This window comes from Apis mellifera, linkage group LG6 (assembly GCF_003254395.2).
Source record: "Apis mellifera strain DH4 linkage group LG6, Amel_HAv3.1, whole genome shotgun sequence".
NCBI classification, from domain to species: Eukaryota; Metazoa; Arthropoda; class Insecta; order Hymenoptera; family Apidae; genus Apis; species Apis mellifera.
In genome coordinates this window covers 17,106,503-17,121,021 of record NC_037643.1, presented here as the reverse complement: position 1 = coordinate 17,121,021, position 14,519 = coordinate 17,106,503, and the positions used below count along the sequence as shown (strand labels likewise).

General features: G+C 45.6%; 1 protein-coding gene across 11 annotated transcripts in view; it reads left to right on the top strand.

Moving 5' to 3' along the window:
• Positions 1 to 14,228, top strand: part of LOC551460 (homeobox protein cut) — a 108,169-nt gene extending 93,941 nt beyond the window's left edge. For 7 of the 11 annotated variants that reach the window (XM_026441567.1, XM_026441563.1, XM_016912734.2 and 4 more), the window contains 4 exons: positions 8,657 to 9,011; positions 10,378 to 11,014; positions 11,180 to 11,453; positions 11,942 to 14,228. In XM_026441567.1, the coding sequence (XP_026297352.1) occupies positions 8,657 to 9,011; positions 10,378 to 11,014; positions 11,180 to 11,453; positions 11,942 to 13,668 (2,993 nt within the window). In that variant the 3' untranslated portion in view covers positions 13,669 to 14,228. The remainder of the gene's footprint in view (positions 1 to 8,656; positions 9,012 to 10,377; positions 11,015 to 11,179; positions 11,454 to 11,941) is intronic. The other 4 variants (XM_026441569.1, XM_026441564.1, XM_026441566.1 and 1 more) reach the window with 4 other exon arrangements.
• Positions 14,229 to 14,519: the final 291 nt, after the last annotated feature.

Here is a 14,519-nt window from a genome sequence, read left to right as displayed (position 1 = left end):
CTTCTCTCTCTCTCTCTCTGATCCCTTCCTTCTCCTTCTCCTGCTTCCCTTTCTCTAAATATTATTTAATACCGATACCGTGGAAGAGAGAGGGGAAGCCATTAATGGGACATCCGCGGCAAATGTAACCTCCGTCTGTGAAACGTACAGGGCGAAGTTATGCACGTGTGCACACGCACGGATCGATCGATTCTTTGTTGCGAGGACGAGAAAGAAACGTGGGGTAAAGGAAAAATTTCATGAAATTTTATATATATCGTGTGTATGTATATAGAATCGTTATAATATTATAATATTACGTTTATTCATTGTTCACGAACAATTCGTACGTGATGATAATTTTCTTTTTAAGAAAGTGCAGAAATATACGCAGAAATATACTTGAACGTTGTTCGGTCGGTAACCACGTCGGTTACCGACGACGTCGACCGAGTTTCTTTCTCCAATAACAAAAAACCGAGTAAGATAACGACCGAGTTTCGCGGAGAAGGAGAAAAACATTATGAACGTTTGAAATTACCTCAGGAATCTTTTTTTCCTTCTCTCGCCTCGCTCTCTCTCTCTCTCTCTCTCGCTCGCAGTCGTACCGATATATTATTATTGGCAAAGATAAAAGAATTTCGAGTGCCGAGTGAGCGAGCAAATGTCGCGAGATATACGAGTTAAACTGGAATGGAATATACACGGTTGGACAGGTTGGAGGCGGGCCGGCCGTGGGAGGGGGAAAAGGTCGACAACGTCGTGCATCAATGGATTGTCGGTTTCCGACAACGATAATCATGTGCATCGCGCGGGGGGAGAAAAAAAAGAGAGAAAGAGAAAAGGAAAAAAAAAAATAATAATAAAAGAAGAGAAAAGAGAGGAATTGCGGCGCGGGAGGGGAAGGAGGTCCGCGGGGGAAGGAGGGAGGGAAGAAACGATGCGAAAAAAATGGGGACTCGCGATATAACGTTCGTCGTGTCTCGATGCGCCGTACTACCTGCGCGATACACGTATCTCCGTACGTACCTTGAACTTCTTCCGTGAATCCGTTGAAATTGTTGAAAAAATACCAGATCGACGATTTCTCGTTTCCAGAAAAATGAAAATAATATTTAATAAGGAAGAATTTTTCCATCCGTAATTTCTTTTTTCTTCAAATCATTCGAAGGTGGCGTGGTACGACAGTTCCAGTTATTTGGAGGTTAGGTTTTTCGTAAAGGAACGAAAGTGTTTCAACGCGCGAGAGAGAAGGAAGGAAAGAACGACGAACGATAAAAGTGTAAGCGGCTCGAGGAAGATTATATATAAAAATATGGAACGGCCGGTGGACACTTTAATCGTTAATTATTTCGCCAATCCCTTGTTCACAACGGGCTCTTTGTTTTTCTTCGCGCGCGCGCGGCCATTTCTCAATCGAGCAAACGGAACCCGTTTGCAACTCATTGTTCCAAACTTCCACTTCGAATCTCGGCCGTTTATTTCGCGCGATTAAAAATCGATCGCGCCAATTTATCTACGCGAAATTCACTCTTCGAAAATTATGTATATAATTTCGCGGTTAGGAATAATTAATTTTTTTTTTTTCTTTGGAAGAATGAATATTTATTTCGGAAATTATTGGAAAAATAATCGGGAAGTTTTGCTAGAGCCTGTGACAAATATATCTGGATCTTGGCCCACTGCTCAACGAACCTTGTTCAGACGCCATTTATTATTGCCCGCGAGCGGTGCACAACACAATTGATCCAAGCAACGACCGATCCAAGAGCAACGCACCGCGAGATTACCGTAATAAAGATAGTTGGTAGCGGTCCAACGCTGTTTATCCAACAGATTTTTTTTTTTTTCTTTCGCGCGAACTTCTGTCCTCGATGGCTCGCACGAGAATAAAAAAAATTTCTCGTCTCTGCTCGACGAAGAAAAAAAGAAAAAAAAAGAGATGTCGACGATTAATAAAATTTCCTAGAGACACAGAGATATCTCTGTTCTCATGCGAGAAACCAGGAAGAGGACTCGAAGAGGAAGAGGTTATCCAATGGTAAACTTTTTGAAGAATTACCGATGCTGATACCGTGTTTATCTCTCTCTTAGGAATAATTCTTCTCCTTTTAAATTTTATCACAAGTATAAGAAAAAAAAAAGTAGATACGATCTTGAAATCTGTAAACAATAAAAAAAAAATAATAATCTTATATATATATACACACAACTTTTGCAAATAAAGTTTTAAAGTTGTCTTTAAAAATAGCGGAGACGTTCAAGGTGATTAAAGTCATTGCTCCACTCTCTCTCTCTATGCGTATAAAATACGAGTTCTCTTTTTTTTAATGTTAATATTAAATCCAGATTAAGCGATAAAACGTTCAGATTTAAAATACAGTGGTATTTGATTTGATCGTTACAGCGTCTGGTAAATGATATAGATTCTACCGAAGATTATATAAAGAGTCGATATTATATATATATATAAAAAAGAAAAAGAAAGGAGAAAAAATTACATACACGCGTATAAATGATAAAGGTCAAATGATAAAAAGGTGCGTTATCCTTAAAAAAAAAAAGAAGTAAATTAACATCGAAATGTACGTATAAACATAAAAAGGATTATTAAAAGAATTCAGTCGTAATGTTCTTCCAATAACGTTCCGACCGAATGGTATTAGCGATTTTTATGAGAGAGAGGAGGAAAAAAAATTATTAAATTATCGCCGATTATCCTTTTTACTTCTTTCTTTTTTTTTTTTAGATTATTACTTCGAAATTATAAATTTTGATAATATAAGTTCGTTGGCTCTTGAAGCTATTTGAAATAGCCACGAATTCTTTTTCGAATTCAATTTCATATCCCTTTCATATCGGAGCGCGCTCCGTTTATCGAAATGCGGATATGCATCACCACGGTCATGGGACTCTAATTGTCCGATTATAATTGTAAAGTTGTTCTACTGCGCGCCGCTTGAAATATGCTTGTTATTTCCTCTTCGCGGCGAGACCGGGTAAATAAATGGGATGTAAAATACAGGGAACCGGAGCACGAAAGATTTTGATTTTTTTTTTTTTCCTATTTAAATATCCTAGAAAGAAATTCATTCATTTATTTATTTTAAATTAAACGATATCGAAAAGATAACGCGTGTATATTTTTAAATTTCCGAACGGTCGGTAACTGTGTATCCGTCGAGTAACGATCGGTTCTCGTGCGAAATAAGAATAAAAGATTCCTTTGAAAAATTCGAGGAAGAAGGGAAAAAAAAAGTCCACTATCCCGATCGTGTGAAATCGTTTTTAGAATCATAGTCGAAGCAAATAATTAAACTCGATCGCAACTCGTTCGTTGACCCAATCCGAGGCGAGAGATAGCGGCCTTATCAGCGCGCGCGATTGCTATTTCGAAATCCGACTGCGTAGGAATTGACTACGGATGAAAGAGTTTGAAAGAGTCACGCGCGGTGGCCAACGATGGCGTCGGGAATGAATACGTTAATAATAATCGACGCCCAACTCGGCGCGATTCTCTCGCTCGGTTCGGAATCGGTATCGAGAATCGTGGAGGTTTCACCTGAGCGGCGGCGGGCGCGCTTTCTAATGAGTTTTCTCAGTCGGTACGAATTTCACCCGGTACAATTGGCAACGTCACAACCATTTTCTTTTTCCGTCCTTTTTTTTTTCTTTCCTTTCCTCTCTTTTTTTTTTTTTTTAATTGCACGCTTTAATTCCTTAATTGCGTGAAAGCATCGGGTTGAAGCGGAACGGTTGAAAGATTGACCGATCGCCACCGACGAGGAATCGTATACGATTTATCGCTGGAAACCAACGTCTTTCTCTAATTACTGCCTCGAGACAAAAAAAGATTAGTTACGTTGACCGATGTTTCCGACCAGTTACATAAATTCAAATAAATCGTTACGTACCTTAAAATTATCCCATTTCCACTTAGCTTTATAACGATATACTTTGTATAAATAATATATTTTTGATTATTCGATTAGTATTCGTTCGATATTATTATTATTTTTTTATACAAGTTTTACATTATTAAATTCTAATTAATTCCGTTCTTCGTTCTATACGCTTTCGTATCGTTTGATAACAAAATTTCCGGGCCGATAATGTTATCGGTGAAAATAACATTTATTATATTTTGCGAAAAGAAAAATTGAAATGATCGATATATAAATAATACGTGTTACGAGAAATATCTTTTTCTCTCGCTCGTATCGATTAATAACGATTACGCGAAACGATAGAAATTTAAACGGTGTGTGTGCGTGGCGTACGCTATCGGTAACGTCGTATTCACGCTCCTCGTAGAAGAGTGAGGTTATACGTAGAGCGTCTGATATATCTGGAGCAGACATCGAGTCAGGTTTAACGATGATTTTCCACGAAGCAAAGACGACGACGAATCCCGAATTTCGTTCGAGTCGACAACCGTACGAACGTTCTCGTGGTTGTTACGGAGCACGGATTCAAAGAAGGAGAACCCCCCCGACGGTGCCTCGTAGTCGCGTATTTCACCGTCAATTAAACGCGGGCGCTGTATGCAGCAACGCACGTCTTGCGCGTGTGGAAGAGAAACCTAACCTAACCACCGGCGCAACGCGAAAGAGTTACGTTCATTAGCGAGGCTACTACTCTGCCTCATATAGCGATTTTATCAGATTTTCTGTCCCGGTTGTATCCTTCCACCTCCTGACGCCTCGCTCGTTCGAGCGCGCAGCCCTTGTCGTCGTTCGAAGCCACGGAAATTGCACGGTCTTAAGGTGGATCGTGAAAAACAGCCTCGGCCATTTCGAGTACGACGAGTCGTGGAACTGTCTACGCGTGCGCGATACACTCGATATTTCGTTCTTTCGATTCTTTCCTCGTTGTGATACGTAGCTTAAATCTACGAAAGCGATGAAAAACAAATGAATTCGGAACGTAAAAATATAATTCGCCATTTTGTTAATTAATCAAAAACGGTATTTTACGTCACCTGTCACCGACACTCAAAAAACTACACGACACAATCAAACCGCACTGGCTCCAGTTTCCCATCGATATTCAACCTGTTCCATTCTCCTTTCGCAACCACGATCCATTGTTTATGATCCAAAAATACAAGGGACTCGCGCACGCCACTACATTAGAGTCTATTCTTTATCGTCCCTGATTTCTATCGATTCCACAGACACGTGTACTTTCCACGGGTCAAGCAACAATCGCGATTGGCGTAAGAAGTCTCGTTGTCGAGAACACAAATCGAGAACACAAAGCGGCCTCGTAACAATCGTTTCGTTACTTAAGCCGTAATAAATACACACACGCACACAGGTGACAGGAATTTCCCACGAAATCCTTCCAAATTTTGTAATCTACCATTGTCGATATATTCACCTCTAAAAACCTCTCTCACCTAACCTTAAATAAATGTCAAGATATACATTTACGGGTATTCTTTGCCAAGTATAATTACCACGGGATATTTTTTATCGCGTAAAAATGCAATATGGATTTCTTATCCGGCTTGGCCATTGTCCTTACGAACTCGATTGTTCTTTCTTTCGACGATTCATACGAGCCGGTCTTTGATGCCTTGGCGCGATCTGAACGAACGAACCGTGACGTTTCATCATCCGGGAGAAACGATGGTGGAAAGACTGCGTGCGCAACGGAAACTACCAGCGACACCTAGATTATTCTTTGTCTAATTGGCACGAAATATTATCGTTCAACCGTATATCATTGAATTAATCGTTTTGAAAAATTTTTCATTTTTATTTTATATAGAGAAAAAAAGAAAAGGAGAAATTTCGTGAATCTCATTGAAATATTATACACGATAATATATTTAATATTAATAATTACGAACGGACGAAAATATCGATCGAGAAATATTTGTTACGATATCGGTCGATAATGAAACGACACGTTCGATTCTTTTTTTCGTATTCTATCTATGCAGATTGATAATATATTCACGCATTACTAGCAGACGTTATGAATATACATGAGATTTAAGGGGAAAAATATTAACGCAGGAACTCGATGGTAATTCGATTCGATAAATCTTTCTACGTAATACAGTGTCACAAAGTGTAATAGTTATTCTTGCTGCAGTGCGTTAATCAGTATTCCGTTCGATAACGATAATGTCAATTTATAATCAGCCCGAAACCACAAAAAAATTCCGTTCGGAAAAGAAGTAAAGCAATAATAATAATAATAATAACCTCGATTCTTTTTTATCTCGATGAAGTTTTTCTGTCGGTAACCGAACTGGAAACACGTTTTCCACCGATCCGTTCGTTATTACGAGATTCCTCCACGACACACATCTCGTTCTTCTAGAAACTGCACGCGTATATAAAAATAAAAGAGAAAAAAAAAAAAATGTTTACTTTCAAAACGCCTTATTACTTTTTTTATCTATATTAGAATCTAATACGAATTTTCGATAACTCGATGGATAACATCGTTTCACCGTATTTTTTTTTTTTTTTTCTTTTTATCTCCTCTTCACATCTTGGAGATCCGAGGAGAGAAATTTCGAGAATTTGAAAACGACAAACCCCGGAGGCTCGCAAGAGTTGAGAGAATCGAATTCCTATCCGTTAATCTCAGCAACCTCGCAACCGTTCGATCCTTTCGTTAAGAGGCATGTCGCACACGAAAATGTCGTATGAACACGTACGTAGAGAAGGTTGGTTGGCATAAGTCGAAGTCTGTTGGCACGGATTCAAACGCCTCTATGGAACGCGCACACGGCGTGCGGGCCGTGTGTACGTACACGTCGCGTTTCGATCCCAACACAGACGCGCGGGGCCCGAACCCGCGGCTGTCGTCATTGTCCCCGTAACGTTTCCACCCACCGCCGACGTTGTCGATTTCTTGAAACATTTCCCGTCCACCAATATTCCCGCAATAACCGCAACATCGGTTTCTTGGATCGTCGTCTACATTCCGACCTTAATGACCAATTAATCTTTCCTTCTCGTGGATGCGTGGACCGACCGCATACGTTCCTTCTATTAATGGGATAAAAATACGGGAGTTCTCTCTGCCGTATCGACCGAGAGCTTCGATCGATAAATTCGTTCGGAAGAGGGGGAAAAAAAATTTTCGTTTTCCTATTCTTTTTTCTCCTCGAAATTTTTCCTAAACAGAAATGCTAGAAATTAAATCATGATTTTTCTTCGAAGAAGAACGACCCCTCTTGAAATAGTACGCGATAAAAATTCGATCGATATTATAACCCATCAACCGTTCAAGATTAAACTCGTCTAGACTTTAAAAGCGCGAGAAGGGAGACAAAAGGAGCTGGTGGGTTCGAGGCGCTGGATAGAAAATAGAGTATTTAAAATACAACACTAGTCACTAGAGCAACAGTCTATTTATGCAACAGTCTGATGTCAAAGTGAAAACGGACAAGCAACAGAAACGAGTTCGCAAAGTTCAAACTCCTCGCCGACTGATCGTCCTCGCGATATAACGTTTATATATATATATATGTATATATGTGTGTACGTATATATATAATTTTTTTATAACATTCCAATCTCTCCTTTCATCTTGTGAAATTAAATTAAAAGAAAAAAAAATCTTCCGTCCTCTCACATGGTAATCGAGGAATCGTTATTCCACTCCCTCCTTCCCCCTCCCTCGCAAGACACGCAAGTAACGAGTAACCTATCCCGTTGTATTTTTCGAGGGGGCGAGCGCGTCGATCCGTGGCGAGGAGGAGGATGTTTGGCGGAGTAGGGGAGGGGAGGATGGGGAGGAGAAGGAGAGGGGAGAAGATGTAAAGGCAGCCGAAGCAATCAAAGACATGATCGATGGCTCATTCGTCTGAATCTTACGGCTGATTGGTCAATTAGACGGGAAACACGTAGGAGAAGTACACTTGGCTATACACGTGTAAGGGAGGAAAAGGATATTTTAATTATCATCACGGGTTTATGCTCTGCCTTCGGCTCTCGTGTTATTGATTTTGCGTTGTATTAATTGCTCCCACGTTCGATCGAACGTGGAATCAGAACCCCTTCTCTATCTCCTCTATCCCCCCTCCTCGGATCTGATTAGGTTCGAGGGGCCGAATTTCCTTGCCGAACGCTTCGTCCGTTGAACGGGTGAAATTGAAAGGCGCTCTCGGAACGTTCGAGATAATGTCTCTCCTAAGTGTTCTCTCTTCCTCCCTTCCCTCTCTCTTGTCGCGAAAATTTAGAGAAACTTGTACTCGTTATATTCCACGAAGGGGCAGAAAAGGAAAATTACACCTATCTCGTAGCCATCATCGCTTACACGAAAGAAAAGAATAATATAATAATGTTGTCCGTACGTCCAGAGTCAGAGTGAATAAATGAATAAAATAGAAAGAGAGATATAAAAATTCTAACCTCTTCTATTTACAATACTTCTCTCGAGCGAAGCGAAATAAAACGTAACTCGATACACTCGTTATCTCTGTAGAAGAAGACAAAAAATTGAAACGATGTCCTAACCTTACCAGACGCGAAGAAGAACGGTTTGACTCTGGACGAACGGCACGGGTACGAAGGAACAGCCAATAAAAATCGCTTCCCCCTCCACCTCCTATACACCTTATATAATAAATATAATGCATATTTTCTTATACGTACCTATAAGACAAAAACCGAGTAAGAACGCACCACAAGTTGTGCCTCACCCGTAGAGTATGTTTCAGGCAAGGAGCAGGGAATGCCAGCGTTCGCGCGTGGCCCGCAGGAAGGTGGCCCACCTGAGATGAGTGACGAGAGGTTGGCGCACATTCTCTCGGAATCGGGCCACTTACAAATGAGAAGTGAGCACGAGGTGTCGAACGACGCGGACAGCAAAAGTCCGAATAGAATCGGTTGTCCGAGCCCGTTTAACAAAGAGAGGCTCGACAGTCAAAACAGGAGACTGAAGAAATACGAGAACGACGACATTCCGCAAGAGCAGGTAGTGAGGATTTATCAGGAGGAGCTGGCCAAAATAATGGGGAGAAAGGTGGAGGATACGCGTGGACCCAGAGAGTTTTCTTCCAGGTGAGGCTCGCGCGAAATAACCTCGTAAACTCTGTCGTGTGTCGCGGTTCGAGGCCCTCTGGTGGGTCCGCAACGAAATCACGTTGATCAAAGATGGATGCCTACTGTCGCGAGTGGCCGACCGCGAGTCGTTGACTTTTTCCAAATATCCGTGGAAAATAATCGTGCTCGTTGGCGCGTGGTTTCTCGTGATTGACGCGTTGGCAAGATTTGAAGGATGAAGGGATTTAGAATGGATCAGAGTCAGAGGATTGAAACGGCGATTCGTGATATCGGGTCAAAATTGAAAATTCCATCCGCTTGTGAAATCATCGTATTGTAAATTTAAATTGTCTATTAAAAAGCTTGGCAGTAGATGCGTGTCTCTTACGAGCGTGCATCAATTTTAGTGTTATTAAATTAATGTTCAGGGTCTTTCTATCGGTTTAATCGCATACGATGCGATTTTAAAGCAGTGATCGTCGGGCAGAGTAAAATATATTATCGGTGTTTCGAGTTTTTCGACAGGTTTTTAATCTTCTTTTTTGGAATAATTTTAATTTAAATTAAACGCGCATATGTACGTGTCGAAAGAAAAAAAAAAGGGGGAGAAAATTATTCGATTAATATCTCGAATTAATTGTCAAAAGCATGCGTAATTTTCGTTTCGATCGAAAACTCTCGGTTTAATTCCGTTTCGTCACGGTCGTGCATTCGATAAATATTGTCTGTCGCGCGGAAAGAAAATTTATCGGCACAATTCAGAAAGAGATCTCTCCGCGAAACACGAAAAGATCACTCGCGTAAAGATCATCGTATTTTAATACTTTATCCCTCCCTCTCCCTCCCCAAAACGTAAATATTCATCGTGCCAAGATGTATACGACTCTCCTGCGATCATCGAGTTACCGTTGTCGCGTCACCGTAAACGAAATCCCTTTTAATCGAGAAGGATAGAGTGTGGGGAAGAAGAGAGGCGAGGAACGCGTTTGGGAAAAAATTTGTAAATTAACAAACCGAGACTTTATTAAAAAAAGAAAAAGACGCACGTTAAATACTGATCGATACACACAAGGCATCTCTATCATCGTGAACCGGTAGCGCATCCCATAGATCATGTGAGTCACGGCGGATCGCGGCCGTGCGCGCAACACGCGGAGAGAACTATGCCGAACGACGACGGAGTGACGTGCGCGGCTAAAATTAATATGCCGCTATATCTGTTTCGTTACTTAACACGAAAATGTCAGGTGTAAACACGGGCTTTTTTTGGCCGAAAGCTCGTATTACCATCCACCCTGTTATCCGTCGAATTGATTGTGTGATCGCACGGGGATCTCATTACGATTGATCATTATTGAGGACAGCAAATGACCTCGATTAATAGTGGCGCTATGTTCACGCACTTTTTCAGCGGCACGCAGGAGGATTTCCGGCTGGCACTTGGCGCGTACCACCGTGAAATGCAGAAACTGAACGCGACACCGGGTCAGAGCCCTTCGCTGAGCGGACTGCCGGGATTGGCCGGGCTGCCCGGCCTGTTGGCGCTTCAGCAGCAAGCGCTTCAGCAGCACCACCTCGCGACGAACGGCGGCGGTGTCCAAGATCTGAGCCTGGGCAAGGTGCAAGATCCGAGGGGGAAGATGATAAACGGGGTTACGGAGGAGGAGAAGGAGAAGATGGAGGAAGCGATGCGACACGCGGGTAGCGCTTTCTCGTTGGTGAGGCCGAAACAGGAAGCTTCGACGGCGCCACAGTCGACGCCAGGTGGATCAAGCGCGAGTTCGCCGCTCGGCAACTCGATACTTCCACCAGCGATGACACCTAGCGAGGAGTTCTCGGGTGCAGCGGCGGCTAGCCCTCTTCAGAGGATGGCCTCCATCACGAATAGTCTGATCAGTCAACCGTCCACGCCTACCCACCACACGGCCAACCAGAGGCCGCTCAAAGCGGTACTTCCACCCATCACTCAACAACAGTTCGACCTGTACAATAACTTGAACACGGAGGATATAGTTAAGAGAGTAAGTGGCGCTACTGTCGCTTCGACTTAACCTATCCTTCCTTAACCGTCGAAACGCGCGTCGCGTCGCGTCGCGTCTCGCCTCGCAGTTTCTCGCCGTTTCTCGCGGCATCGAGGCGTGTCGTTTCTTCGTTCACGAAACGAATTTTGAATTTGATTTTCGCAGGTGAAGGAACAATTGTCTCAGTATTCCATCTCGCAACGTTTGTTCGGCGAATCGGTGTTGGGCTTGTCTCAAGGATCCGTGTCCGACCTGTTGGCGCGTCCGAAACCGTGGCACATGCTTACGCAGAAAGGCCGCGAGCCGTTCATCAGGATGAAGATGTTCCTCGAAGACGACAACGCGGTTCACAAATTGGTGGCGAGCCAATACAAGATCGCCCCCGAGAAGCTGATGAGGACCGGCGGCTACGGTGGCCTGCCTCGTAAGTTTAACTCAGGTCAATATAGATGTTTTGTTATTTTACTAAAACGAAAAAAACGACATAGTTTGGGAGCTCGACACTCGAATGCTGCTTGCTCCACGCGAATAGGGAAAACGCGCGTTCGTTGTGCGAGTGAAATGTGCTCGAACGAGAGTGAAGAAGTGTGTTCGTTTTCGTGTGTTCGTTAATGCGTGTTCGTTTCGTGTGTTCGTCAATGCGTGTTCGTTTCGTGTGTTCGTTAATGCGTGTTTGTTTTCGTGTGTTCGTTAATGCGTGTTCGTTTCGTGTGTTCGTTAATGCGTGTTCGTTTTCGTGTGTTCGTTAATGCGTGTTCGTTTCGTGTGTTCGTCGAGAGAGAAAGAGACGGGATGAGTGGCGCGAACGAAGCAACGACGTTCCGACGTCCGTAGAAAAGTGAGCTTTCGGACTATAATTGTGAGAGTGCGGGGAGGGGGAAGTATGGGCAAAGATTTGAACGGTCGTTGTTCCTTTCTCGTTTACAGCGTGCGGGACGCCGATGAAGCCGATGCCACCCACGAAACTGGTCCAGGAACAGCTTCAGAACGCGGCGAAGGCGCAGGCGGCGGCGCAGGCTGCGGCCCAGGCGGCGGCGGCCCAGCACCAGCAGGAGAACCAGGCGGCGGCGGCGGCGGCGGCGGCGGCGATGCAGCTCGGCCCCCCTCAGCAGAGCCCCCAGCACCCCCAGCACCCCCAACCACCGCCGCCGATGATGCTGACCCCGCCTGGCCCCCACCACCCCCACGCCCAGCTCAGCATGCAGGAGCTGCAGAAGAAGCAGCAACAGCAGCAACAGCAGCAGATGAACCTGCACTCCCCCCACCACCAGATGGCTCCCTCGCCCCTCCGCGGCCTCCATCCCCACATCTCGCCGAGCGTGTACGAGATGGCGGCACTGACGCAGGACCTCGACACGCAGACGATCACCACGAAGATAAAGGAGGCGCTGCTTGCGAACAACATCGGGCAGAAGATATTCGGCGAGGCAGTCCTCGGGTTGTCGCAGGGCTCGGTGAGCGAGTTGCTGAGCAAACCGAAGCCGTGGCACATGCTGAGCATAAAGGGACGGGAACCGTTCATCAGGATGCAATTATGGTTGTCCGACGCTCACAACGTCGACCGGTTACAGGCGCTGAAGAACGAGCGCAGGGAGGCGAACAAGAGGCGGCGCAGCAGCGGCCCGGGCCACGACAACAGCTCGGACACGTCGAGCAACGACACGGCCGAGTTCTACCACGCGGCGTCGCCCGGCCCTGGCCCCGCCTCGGCCAAGAAGCAACGGGTCCTCTTCTCCGAGGAGCAAAAGGAAGCGCTGAGGCTGGCGTTCGCCCTCGACCCGTACCCGAACGTGGCGACGATCGAGTTCCTCGCGGGCGAGCTCGCCCTCTCCTCGAGGACGATAACCAACTGGTTTCACAATCATCGGATGAGGCTGAAACAGCAGACGCCCCACGGCCAGCCCGAGCCTCAATCGCCGAGGGAGCCCGGCCAACCGTTCGACCCTGTCCAGTTCAGAGTATTATTAAACCAAAGACTGTTCGAGATCCAGAAGGAGAGGTTGGGCCTGGGCAACGTCCCCCTACCCTACACCCCGTACTTCAACCCGAACCTGGCCGCATTGGTGGGGAACGCGTTGAAGGAGCAGTGCTCGGGCCTCGACCTGTCCATGAACGCTTTGAAGAGGGAGCCGAACCAGGAGTTCGAGGACGAGGACGCGGAGGACGCGATGAGCAACCTGGGCAGCGAGGACTCGGAGGAGGGGTCGGCGGGCAGCATAAAGCGGGAGCCGGCCGAGACGCCGACGGCGCCCACCGCGGTCAGATCGAACAGGAGGAAGCCTGCTGCCCCCCAGTGGGTCAACCCCGAGTGGCAGGAGCCGGCAAGGGGGGCGGGGGACGAGGTGATCATAAACGGCGTCTGCGTGATGCAGACCGACGACTACGGGGTGAAGAGGGAGGCGGAGGAGACGATCAGGGTGGAGCCGACCCCTGTCCAGGACAGATACGAGGAGGACGCGCAGAGCGACGTGTCCTCCGTGTCCGGGAACAACGGGCAGGATCGGGACAGCCCTATGCCCAGCCCCAAATCGGGCCAGAACAGCCCTGCCCCGTCGCCCAGGCCGCCCTCCGCGCACCAGACCCAACAGTCGAACGAGGGGAGCCCGAAGGAGAGCGTGGTGAAACACGAGCCAGAAGAAACGTGGGATTATTAAAGGACCGACGAGATCGTGTCTTTGTGTCCGCTGTTTTCGTGATATCCGTTTTTTTCGTGTCGACACGAGGGAGAACGGGTTGTTCGATGAACCGGGTTACCGACCGAGCGACCGACCGACCGACCGACCGACCGACCGACCGACCGAGCGACTGACCGACCGAGCGAGCGAGCGAGCGAGAGAGAGAGAGAAACATGCCAAAATAATGCTGCGATCCCGCAGCGAAATGCGGTCCCGTTCTAGCGTTGACCACGGCCTAGTTAAGTTCGTAGAGAGGGAGGGGGGGGAAAAAAACCAGTCATAGGATTCGACCAGGCCTGGTTGGTCGATTCCTGCCTACCACGAGGGCATTATCAATAGGGAGGCAAATACAAAGTTAGGAATAACGTGAAACAAAGTGAGTAAGAGAGAGAGAGAGAGAAAAAGATAAGAAATAATAAATAAAAAAGATATGTCACGGTGAAGTATTCGGAAACTTTAGTCGGAATGAGAATTTTCCGGGAGACCGACTCCGACAGGAGACACGCTGCTTATCAAAGAAGATGGAGCTCAATCAAAAAGAGAGAGAGAGAGAGGAAAAAAAGGAAAAGGAAAAAAAAAGGAACTCTTTTTTTTTCGTAACAACGCGTTCTGTATCTGTGCGCGAGTTTGATGATTATGATTATGATTATAATGATGATGATGGGTCAGAAGTGTGGTGTATGCACAGTTAGTTGCTAATGTTCGGCGTGATTCGTAATTGTTAAGAGAAGACTGTGAGACGCGACGAGACAGAGCCTGGAAGGGAGGGGGAAGGGAGGGTGGGGGGGGAAGAAAGATAATAATAAATAAAAAAAAATAAAGGGGCGTTC